The sequence below is a fragment of the Oryctolagus cuniculus genome, chromosome 1, assembly GCF_964237555.1.
Source record: "Oryctolagus cuniculus chromosome 1, mOryCun1.1, whole genome shotgun sequence".
Classification (NCBI taxonomy): Eukaryota; Metazoa; Chordata; class Mammalia; order Lagomorpha; family Leporidae; genus Oryctolagus; species Oryctolagus cuniculus.
This window is the reverse complement of record NC_091432.1, coordinates 110658970-110671247: the sequence shown is the minus strand read 5'-3', so window position 1 is coordinate 110671247 and position 12278 is coordinate 110658970. Positions and strand designations below refer to the sequence as shown.

At 44.2% G+C, this 12278-nt stretch overlaps 1 protein-coding gene across 6 annotated transcripts in view; it reads right to left on the bottom strand.

Annotated features, from left to right (window-relative positions):
• Positions 1 to 12278, bottom strand: part of LOC103345403 (potassium channel subfamily U member 1) — a 212222-nt gene that overhangs the window by 73400 nt on the left and 126544 nt on the right. For all 6 annotated transcript variants that reach the window (XR_011390870.1, XR_011390871.1, XM_070079216.1 and 3 more), the window contains one exon: positions 1393 to 1510. Coding sequence is in view for 4 of the 6 variants with exons in the window: in XM_070079216.1 (XP_069935317.1) it covers positions 1393 to 1510 (118 nt within the window). In the remaining 2 variants the exon portion in view is untranslated. The remainder of the gene's footprint in view (positions 1 to 1392; positions 1511 to 12278) is intronic.

Below are 12278 nucleotides of genomic sequence, written 5' to 3'. Positions count from 1 at the left end.
TCATGTATTAAGGGAAAGAGGTTAAGTTATGTAAAAATCAAGATCAAGTAAAGAATTATTTGACAACCCATATCCTTGGACAGCTCTATAGTTACTCAGCCCCATTTCATACGCTTTCCCGGATATAAGAATTGACAATTACAATAGTAAGGAACATTTAATAAGTGCTTCCTAGGGAGCAGGTAGTAGACAGTGTACTTTTTTGTACCCCTTTGATGACAGCTCCCTGTTGTCCTCACTTCCGAACGTCTCACAACCACCACTCTGCTATGTGTTTCTATGTGTTCTCTTTGAGATTCTGCATATGAGTGAGCTCATGTAATTTGTCTTTCTGTGTCTGGCTTACTTCACTTAGTAGAATGTTCTTCAGGTTCATTTGCAAGTGGCAGAATTTCCTTCTTTGAAAAGGGTGAATAGTAGTCCTGTGTTTGTGTGTGTGTGTGTGTGTGTGTGTATCACATTTTCTTAACAATTCATCTTTTCTCTGGCACTGAGGTTGCTTCTATAACTTGTCGATGGTGACTAGGACTTCACTGAACATGGCAGTGCAGAAATATTTGAGGTGCTGACTTCATTTCCTTTGGATAAATACTCAGAAGCGGGATTGCTGGATCTTGTGTGTTTTATTTTGAATGTTTTGAGGAACGTTCATACTGTTTTCCATAAATGGCTGTACTGTAGAGTACTTTAAACAACTCTTCTCATTCAATCATTATAAAAAACATCTACAAAGTATGCATTACAGTATGCAGTGTCAGAACATAATGGTTATGCTTTACCGGTAATATAATATTTACCTTTAGACAATCACTATTCTTAATCACTACAGTTCTTCCTTGTATATTATACCTACTAAACTGAAATGTTGCCAATATATTATACAGCTATTAAGTTTGGAGTTATAGAAATTTTGGATTGACTGTTTAAAATCAACTAAACTGATCATTCTCCATCTAAAAACCTAATAGAGATTTTAATGTAGTAAAGAGCTGAAGGAAAAAAAAAACAGAGGAGGAGTAATTCATTGACTGTATTTTGCAGATGGAAAAACTCAGGCAATGTCATCACCAATTTAGTTGCAATAGGGAATAGAAAAGCCATTTAGGAAGAGCTGAAACCAGTCCTAAGCTACATTTCTAAGGCACCTGCAAGATTGAGAAAAAATTGGGTATACAGCATTTGGTTATTATGAGTATAGATGATCTGAGTGGTGATGAGATGGTATATTTCCTTAGCTTAATGATACAGGGGCAAGTACACAGGCATTCAGTTTGGTGAGGAGCAATTCCATTGGTCAGTATGGGAGCTGAGAAAGCAAATATTCTGGTCTAAGTTTTATTGCCAAGTGATTCTCAGGAAACCATAGGGATCCAGGTCCTCTGAGGCTCTTACCTGGTGGCCAGGCTGCTCCAGCTAATGATGTTTGAGTGCCCCTTTGATACAGGACGCTGCATTGCTGAAGTGGAAGAAATGTCCTTTAAGTTGTTTTCCATGACCATTTTTCCTGTACCTGCAATATGATTGCAACCTTAGTGAGTCGGCATGATAGCTCTTCACAAAGGATTTGGGACAATTCCCCAGTGACTGAAACATTTCTAGCCCCTTGAAGAGGGGAAGGCTGGGGACCCTTAGCTATAGACGACTCCTAAGATGATGAATTGCAGCAAGCTCTCCAGTGTCTTTTTACAGAATTAGAGTAAGTGAGGATTTCAGTTCCAAAGGGTATGCTTAAAATAACTTCCTGCTGAACCACTGTGGAACCTTTTTGTCCTAGCACCCTTCCCACGTCACCCAGGAAAACAGCACCTGAGGAGCCCTCGCTCCTCTAACAGGGTCTAGAGCCACGTGGCACTTTTGCAAAGCATCAGTCCATGAGGCTCCTCTCACTTCTTGGAGGCTGCTCACTGCAATTCGTTCCTCTTGGACATGGCCACTCGTGCCTTTACTTTCCTTCCAAGGCTTCCTTTTGCTTTTGAAGAAATTAGGATCTTACAAAGGATGGCTGTCAAAAGTTTTGGGAATTTCTAGATCAGAAATAACGTAATAGCAAGTAACTTTCTCTTCTGAAGAATGGGCACAATGCCATGCCTTTGAAGGGTGATTACAAAGGCAAATGCAGGCATGTTTGAGATCAGCAGGTTACATGAACAATGTGAAGCTGCTTTAAGGTGGAAAAAAAGTGACACAAGAATCATTTGCAAGAGTCTTCATGCACCCATATGTTGTCCTCTATGATGCCATTCTTAGCCTGGCATCCAAAATCAACCCAGGAAGCTTTTTCAACACTCTGGGATGTTGTTAATCAATAAACAATAGCATTGTGGGAATGGGCGTAGGAGCTAAGATGCCCTCATCCTTCTCTGGAGTGTCTAGGGTTGATTCCTGACTCCAGCTCTTGACTCCAACTTCCTGCTAATGCAGACCCTAGGAGGCAGTGGTGATGGCTCGAGTAATTAGGTCCCTGCCTCCTGTGGGAGGCCTGGAATGAATTCCCAGCTCTTGGTTTCTGCCTATAGCCTCACTCATGGCTGTTACAAGCATTTGTGGAGCGAGCCAGTAGATGAGAGCACTCATTCTCTCCCTCCTTCCCTCTCTCTCTCTCTCTGTCAGTCTCTGTCTCTGTCTCTGATGTAAGTAAATAAATAGAATTTTTAAAGAATTGGTATGGGTATTGTGATTTCAAAGAAGTCATCTTCTAAGTAATGCCTTGCAGGTGAAATGCTGTGGTTCACTCTTTAAAGTGCCTACACTGTAAGCCGGCTTGAACCTGACTGCTAGGTGGTCATAGATGGAAAGGCGATCTGAGAAGAAGTTACCAAGGAGATGGACAAAGTCCCCTGCCCACCCAAGTGGAGAAAAGAGACATGACCTTTCCCCCCTGTCTCCACAAGAACACCACTCTGCACTTAGACTCGTCAGAATGGGTGGAGTGCCCATGTGAGACGAGCCTTTAAACACAGCTATCCCCTCATTTGGAACAATGGCAGGCATCAGAAGCCACAGAAACGGCTTGGTATCCCTCTTCTTTTGATGTAATTCTTTCTGGATCATTCTAATCCACAGAGTCAAAACACACTTGTGGGAGAAGAGGCACATTCTTTGGAGTGCGATTTTTCGGCTTAAACCGGCAGTCATTGCATCACACAGGTGCGCTGAGAGCCAGGTTTGGGATAAGACTGCTCCCTGCCTGTAATCCCCAGAAGCCTTCACTTACACATGGAGTCCTGACGGGGGTTTTCGGCTTGATTGATGCTTCCTTATTTTGCGGTTACATTTTGCCCTGGAGGAAATGGCTTGGGAAGAGCACCTCTGAGGTAGAATCTGAGCGAGGACTGGTAGTGTTACCAACTGTCAGTCTTTTAAGGCTAGCCGATTTAGCACACGTGATAGAAGCTGAGCTATAGGATGCAGAAGATGACATGCCCGAACGGGCTGAGGAACCATAGAACTTTCGGGAAGTCTCTGCTTTTCTCAAAGCCTAACAACATTTCTCTAGCCAACAACAATTGCCAGCTATTAACAAAAGGGGGAGCAAGGATAAGTAAGTGGGCGAGTGCTTTGTGTGAATCTTTCAACATTTTTGCTAAAGCGTTCACCGTCCCCCTGGTATCATTCTTAGTAAAACCTCCTCTGAAAACATAGTAATATTTTTTATAATTTTGGAAGTTTTCATAATTATGGAAGTGTGTGCCTCTATGTTAAAGTTGGAAAGAGAAGCCTTTGCAGGAATTGATGAAGCTTCTGGCGAGGTATGGATTACCCGTCGATCTAAAAAGAAATGGCTCAAAGAATATCTTTCAGTTCCTTTCAACTCTCAGTTCTGTAATTCTCATGACCTTCCATAAAGGAACAATGACATGCTTTTTTCTACCAGGTTGCAAGACAGGGCACAAACCATACACAGGTATCCAGTACTCCCATCCTCGTGTCTGTTGTTCTAATCCTACAGTTGACTGTGGCTATTGATTATCTCCAGTCTTTAGCAGCAGAAGCTCTGAGTCTATTGTCACCTTTCCTGCCAATGTCAATGCTGCTTCAAATATTTATGGGGGAAAACAAACAATATATAGGAAGGCAAAGTCCTTTCCTCAACATGGTAGATAAGCAACCTTCTCTGAATCAGTCTAAGACACTTTGGTCACTTTAGTTATCTTTTTACTTATTTCATAGCTGACAGTATGCAAGTAATTATGTTTTCAAGTTTTAGGCAAGGAAAAGTGGAATGGATTTTTGTCTAACACTCTAGCTAGACTGTCTATATGTTGCCATGGCTTACTATGACCTCCCTAGAGAGAACCTAGAGAATAGTTCTGGATAAAGGGTTAGGTACCCAAAAAGACATGGCACATGAGACCAGGAAGGGCTAAAGTTCCTCTGTACATGGCCAATAGTGTGGTTCTCTTTCTCTCAAGAAGTGATTCTCTTGACAACTACAAGCCTACATTCAGGGCATACATGATGGGATCACTTATTCTGGCAAGCCTCATATATGATTTCCATATGGATAGAAATGACTCTACTTTTTTTCCATCTCCCTCAAGAAATCCTATTATGGTTTGAATGCATGAAAATAACACCTACATTATTTAGATAATCCTGAATCTGCTGTATTCACCGAATAGCAGAATTGTTTAAATGATTTAGAAAATTTAGTAATTTACCAGTCATCATAGCGCACCTGAACACAAATTCTGGCTAAGAACCACTACTTTCAGGAGCTGAAAAGGCAACAGGGCAACAGCTAAAGCCCATGCTTTGGTCTTGCAAAAGTAGGGTGACCATCTGTCCATCTATTCATTGGTTATATATCCATTCACAAGCTGAAATTCAAAAATTAGGAGAGCTATGAAAAATAGCACAGCTTGGTATGAGAAGATATCAGAGCCAGGGAAACTAGGTAGGGAGCTGTGGTGGTCACTGGGGTAAGGAGCAAGGATGGAGCCAAGGTGGAAATGGTGCTATGGACTGGAGATAATGGACAGTCACAGTCAGCTGCAGGGTTAGAAGGATGAGTGCAACTGCCACAAATACGGGAGTACCAGGCCTATCTATGTACATGGCCTTTGTGGACTTACAACCAAGTTCCTTCCCTTTTATTGGAATTTGACACAAGTGTGGTCTTTGATCCTGGAGTTAGAGAAGAAGAGTTGTGTGGGAACATCCTTTACTTTCTTTCCAAACAAAGGCCACTGGGACAGAAGCAGGGCTGTGAACAGACTTCACTGCTGCTTAGGGAGCCCAAGTGGGGAAGATGAGCTGGTAGGCTCATCAGAGTAGTGACAAGGGGTCTTAAAAAGAGTTCAAGGGCTTGTAGACAATGAAAAACAATAACAGCAAAACACTATACATGGGATTTCTAAATTTTTTTTGCACCAAAGAATGGTTAAATTTCAGTTTCCCATGAAGTATTTGATGTACTGTCATATGCTTCAACCTTGCAGGTTTGGAATTCTCTTCGTTAGGGGGCATTGGCTGAGTGACTTGTTTTGCAAAGGGGTTAATGGGTGTTTATGAAAAATGGACCCAGGTTACGCCTAAAGAAAATTGTGAAGCAGAGTAACTGCGTGTTTAGAGACATACTGAAACCATGGCTTCTCCTTGCTTCCTGTCCCTGACCCCTTTGACTCTCTCTGTGCAATACCCTCTTCAGAATGCTGCTGTCCTCCAGGTGTGCTCTCCTGCAGAGTGGTGGCATTGCAATGAAGACTCCTCGGGGTGGGGCTGAGGAGGATTTGGACACCCCTTTCCCAAGGGCCATTTTCAAGTTGGCTGTTTCCTCTCCTGGATGTACAGAGACTTCTCTTGCTCCTTCTCGCCCTGGTTGGGAGCATTGCTCTAATATTGTAGGCAACAAGAGGTAGCAGTGAGCTGCACAGTGTAGTTTGGATGGGGACCCTTCTTGCCAGTAACTTAGCTCCAATCCCAATGGAAATAAAAATGCAGGAAAAAAACAAGCTGCCCCTCCTACTCTGAACACTAGCCATATCTGAGTTCATGCTTTGAACCCGAAAGCTGTCGGGCAATGGATCAAAATGGGTTAATAATTTGCTAGAACGTCTCTTCCAATTCCTGCTTTATCTGCAGTTCATTGACGGGAAAAGAAATAATGAGATTCTTTGAGTCTCTGCTCCCATGGGTAATAGGATGATTAACATATATGGAAAACACAACGATTTGCCAGGCACTATCCTTCATGCTTTTTGTTATAATATTGTTAATTCTTTATGTACTAAGTCTTTTTCAACCCTCTGCTATCTGCAAGATTATTATTGATATCTCAGAGAAATCTGAAGCACATTGAGAACCTAATTTGCTTAAAGTCAAACTGCTAGGAAGTGGCCAGTCTGGAACCCACGTCCTCAACCACCTTGAAATCTCTCTGTCATATCAGGTGGTGAACTTAAATGGACAACCACAAGGGAAGCTCTTCTTTAGAGAAAATGGAAGCAATCAAAGAACGAGGGAGTAGACATCCTGGAGCATCAGAAGTGGAAAAGGTTTCCAAGATGATGAAGGCTTTCCATTTTGGAGACAATTACACTGAGAGCCCAAAAGAACACAACCTTCTACACCAGGACTAAGCATTGAAACGGCTGGGATCGCGATTCGAGTCTTCTCCACTCCCATCGGATGCGCTCAGGAGGGAGAAATTGGCGAGATGAAGAAAAGTAAGGAGACCAACAAAGATTGAATTATTTGAGGGAGCAGACAGGGGATCCCCTTCCTTTGTTTCTGACACCGTGAACTAATTCAAAGTCAGGAAGTTTTCTACCTCGTCATTTGTCGAAAAGTTCCTAAGCCCTCTTTTAAAGCTAGTACTTTAGTGGGTTTTCAAAATCTTATTGTGACCTTTATGTCTTTAGGGCCAAGCAGCCCCCTCGTATAAGGATGTTGCTTGGCTGGAAAAAGCTCCAGAAACTTAGATTCACACTCCAGTCTGCGCCCTGGTCGCCTGACTCTAAGCATTCTGTGGCACTCTGCTGCCATCGTCTGGCAGATCGGTGTCAGCGACAGCGGACTCGTTCATGGCCTGTTTATTTTTATTTATTTATTTAATTTTGACAGGCAGAGTTAGTGAGAGAGACAGAGAGAAAGGTCTTCCTTCAGTTGGTTCACCCCCCCCCCCCAAATGGCCGCCACGGCCGGTGTGCTGCACTGATCCGAAGGCAGGAGCCAGGTGCTTCCTCCTGGTCTCCCATGCAGGTGCAGGGACCAAGCACTTGGGCCATCCTCCACTGCATGGCCTGTTTAAGAACCTCAGCTGCACTGATAGGGCAGCCTAGACTTGGCAGTGACGATTAAGGATCGGGATGCATCAGGAAGAGGCAATGATTCCATCTCGAGAGGAATGAAAAGATTCTCCGGAGTGTGATAACTGGGTTGAAGCGGAGAAATCAGATTGTGAATTGAAAGCCTCGCTGAGTTGTTTCCCAGTTACTATAAAATACCGGTCATAGAAATGAGTATATCTCCACAAATAAGAAGGCAGAGCTTTTATTTTTATTCTAAATCAACTTCCTGCTGTAAATACTTATTTGATCACACTTATTGATAAAACCACACTTACAGAATAATAGAAGATGGCGACTCATTTTTATACTTTGGTCTTTGCTGGATGACTGACAGCTGCTCCGGTGCATTTGCGTCATGTATCGGCAGAATGCGGGGCTTGGACAGCGTTCACTGGGAAATGGCCACTGCGCAGAACCAGGCTGATCTCCAGGGGGTACCGTGGTAGGTGTAGTGGGATGGTACTTTTTGGTGCGTTACCCTCTTCTTGCTGACACCCCTCTTCGTGGGACTTTGCTTTTATTTCGTCAGCCTCATCCATGGTCTCAAGAGGACTCCCATTTTTACACAATACTGAAGTGTCAGGGGTTAGCTTTGGAATCCCCAACCTGGGATTTTGAAGATCCTTTAAGAAACACTGGTCTTCAGACTGAAGCATTGAGCTGAGAACCCCACAGGCAGTAGGCGCAGCTTCTTGCCACACCTACCATTGTCCTGCTCTCCCCAGAGGAGCTGGGAAGATCCTGCGAATGCCAGGGAAGGCTCACAGCAGAGACCTCGGCTGTGTGTGCGGAGTGGCTGCCCGAGAGCGTCTGTGTGTCTGTTCCTCAGTGGATCGGCAAAAGCAGCAGACATGCCAATCCCCATGAGGCACTGACACCCTCTGGAGACGATCCTACAGCCACGGAGCAGACCCTGCACGTTCACTGAGAACACGAATTCGCTGACCCTTAGGAAGAGCAGTGCACGCTACCGACTGCTTCTACTTCTTCAGCTCCAGCTGCGCCCTGGACGAGCGAGCTCCAGGACACAGGCTCTCTCTCCCTGCAGCTCCCAGTCCAGGTGTATGTGGCTGTCCCTGTGAGGCATTTCTCACCCCTTCCTCCCAAAAGTCCACATGGCAGAGGCTCAATTCTGGGTTAGCACAGCAGAGAAGGTGTCCTCCCTCCACACAGTCCTTATGCAAAGGGGAGGCTCTGTCCAGGCACCACAAGTTAACACAGTCTAAACGCTGATCTCCCTCCCTCCTGCACAGGTTCCTGAAGCTGATTCCACGGTGGGGGGAGACAAAGAAAAAAGGCTAGAAACTTCCACCATGGCCAGTGCATGCTGCAAAAAACAGCTGTGTCACGTTCAGGGAGATTGGCCACTGACCCACCCACCCCTTGTATAGGAGCAGTGGCTTGGAGACAGTTTGCCTAGCAGGAGAGGCTGGCCTTAAGAAGATCATTCTGTCCAGCTCTCTGCTGTGGCCTGGGAAAGCAGTAGAAGATGGCCCAAGTCCTTGGGCCCCTGCACCTGCATGGAAGACCTGAGGGAAGCTCGTGGCTACTATTTCAGATCAGTGTAGCTTTCGCCATTGCAGCCATCTGGAGAGTGAACCAGCAGATGGAAGACTGACCTCTCTGTGCCTCTGCCTCTGCCTCTCTGTAACTCTGCCTTTCAAATAAACAAATAAATTAAAAAAAAAAAAGATCATTCTGAAGCTCTGCCTAATGGCTTTATTTGGAACAGAGGGTGGAGAAATCAAGGCCAGCAGTGTTCTTGACAACAGTGGTGATTTTTTGGCAAGCAATTCAGTGAAGGCTGGTAGTCCCATGAGGATGACGAGGTAAACCTAGGCCAGAACTTGTTACAGTGAACAAGGCAAAGAGACAGTGACTAAGCGCCCGTTCAGTGTCAGAACAAACCTCCAAATTGGTCTCAAAAAATCTCTCCTGCCAAGCGGCACAAATATCATTAGGCATGACTGGGGAGCGACAGACGTCTCAGAAGATTGTCAAAAACAGTCATCAGTGGCTGGTTCCTGTAGCCTAAGAGCTGGGAGCGGTGACAACAGAGGCACAGAGCGTAGCAGAGAGATCGGGGAAGAGACCACTGAAAACCCACTGTCATCCCAGTGGCTGTCCAAATAAATTCGGTCTGGCTGTGAGTTCGTCCCGTCTCCTCTCTGCTCGGCACCTGCTTTTTCTGTACCTTTGGTGCCCTGTGTGAGACTGCGCCAATCTGCGCTCTTTTCTTACAAGACTTAGCAGATAACATCCTCAGAGCAGCCACTGTAAAAGTGTTCAAAGGTGCAAAGTCTGATTAAAGAAGAAAGGCGTGGTGACAGCCTCTCTTCAAAGAGATAATATCAGTAGGCAGATAAAATGCTAAATAGAATTCTGGGGTTGAAAAACACATTAAATGAAGTTACTTATTCATTAGAAAGGTGAATGGATTGAATGCATCCCCCCCACCAACTCATGTGTACCCAGAACCTGAACGTGTGACAGCTGTGATCTTCATTGTGTACTCTCTGCCCCCAATCTGGTTTGTTATGGCTCTACCCCTTAGTGTGATTGTATTTGGAGAAAAATGACTTTACAGAAGTTACTAAAGTTAAATGAGAAAATGAGGTGCCAAGGGCAGGGCCATTGTTTGACATACTTGAAGAGGGACTGGAGTATGCTCCTACCCTGTCTTCTTTCTCTGACACAACGAAAGGTGGCCAACTGCAAGCCTCATCTGCACGTGTTATTTTCCTGTGGACGTTGTAACAAACTAACCACAAACGTGGCTGTTTAAAACAGTATTTCTTTATTCTCTTACAGTTTGGGAGGTCAGAGGCTTGAAATGGTTTTCACTGAGCTAACATCAGCATATTGGTGGATTGCTATGAGGAAGAATCATTTTCCTTGAATTTTGCAGTTTTAAAGGCTCGCTGTGTTCCTTGGCTTGAGGTCGCTTCTTCCACACTCAGAGAAAGGCATAGCATTTCCTGTCTCTGACTGTTATCCTACACTGTCGTAACATGTGTATAGTTTTTTTGGTTATGGATATCATTTGTGTATATAGTTACGTTGCTCTCTGCCTCTCCTTTATAAAGACTCTGGTGATAGCATATGGTCCCCACCTGGAAAATCCAGGACGATCCCATTTCAAGGGCCTTAATTTAATCATAGCTGCACCATTCCTTTTGCCATATAAGATAACATTCACATATTCCAAGGGTTAGGATACAGGTATCTTCAGGGGCTATTATTCAACCTAATAACTTTACATATCAAAGATCTCAATGAATTCCAAGTAGAATAAATGCAAAGAAATCCAGACCCAGAAACATTATAGTAACAATTCAGAAAGCAAAGACAAGAAGAAATTCTTGGATAAAGAGAAAAAAGAAACATAATTTACAAATGAAAGCCAATAAGATTTTCATTAGAAAAAATGGGGACCAGAATACAGTGAGGTGACATATGGAGTGCGGAAATAAAGTGTCAGCCAATAATTCTGTACTCAGAAAAAATGATCTTAAAAAATAAGGACAAGGGTTGGTGCTGTGGTGCAGCAGGTTAACACCCTGGCCTGAAGTGCCGGCATCCCATATGGGCGCCGGTTTGAGACCCGGCTACTCTATTCCGGTCCAACTCTCTGCTATGGCCTGGGAGGACAGCGGAGGATGGCCTAGGTCCTTGAGCCCCTACACCCACGTGGGAGACCCAGAAGAAGCTCCTGGCTCCTGGCTTTGGATCAGCACAGCTCCGGCCATTGCAGCCACTTGGGAAGTGAACCAGCGGATGGAAGATCTCTCTCTCTCTCTGCCTCTTCTCTCTGTGTAGCTCTGACTTTCAAATAAATAAATAAATCTTTAAAAAAAAGAAATGAAAATAAATAAAATAGAAACATTAAATAAAATAAGGACAAGATACCAAGAAGAATTGGTGTAGGAAAGACCTCAGAATGTTTGTCCTTACGTAAAAAGAGAAAACTAGCTTAAATTCATAGAATTATTATTTTGGGGGAGACTCTGAAATCTAACCAGCAGCAACTCAGGAGCTATTTAACCAAGAAAAATGAATACATTTTAGTAAGAACAGCAATGTCAATGCCGTGTTAAATCACACTAGTCCCATATCCAGCTCACCAACTAATCAGTCACTGAAAACTATCGCATCTTCTCAGCACTAGAGGGAGCATGTACATTTGTGCAGAGCAGAACTGCAATTCGCTCCAAGATTCCTTTGAAAAAAGTCATCACTGGACTTGTCTTGTGGCTCCCTGAATGACACTATTTGAGTGACTTGTCTTTTCCTTTTTCTTTTTTTTTAAGATTCATTTATTTATTTGAGAGGCAGAGTTATAGACAGAGAGAGGGAAAGACAGAGAGAAAGGTCCCCCAACCACGACACTCCCCAAATGGCTACAATGGCCAGAGCTGGACTGATTCAAAACCAGGAGCCAGGAGCTTCTTCTGGGTCTCCCACACAGGTGCAGGGGCCCAAGCAATTGAGCTATTTTCTACTGCTTTCTCAGGCCATAGCAGAGAGCTGGATGTGAAGTGGAGCAGCTGGGGCTCAAACTGACGTCCATATGGGATGCTGGCACTGCAGGCGGCTTTACCTGCTATGCCACAGCGCCGGCCCTGACTTGTCTTTTTCAATCCCACTTGAACTTAACCACTATGAAAAGCCTCTCTCCAGGAGTATAATGCGATGTTTTAATATCACAGCCACCTCGGGCAATGGCTAACAGTGCAATTGATGGACTAAGTGCAGACTTACAGGGAAAACTGAAGAATGGGATGTCTACAGGAACTTTGCAAAGCTCTGGAATATTCCTGAGATCTACACGGTGATGCACATGCCCAGAACTGCACACAGCTGTGTGAAAGCTTAGGAAGCCTGAGCAGGCCGTAAACGTTCTCATTTGACTGATCTTAAAGTTTTGTGCAGGTAGGAAGTGAAGGCTAAAGCACAGTTGTATAGCTTGCTTGGATACTGAGGAAA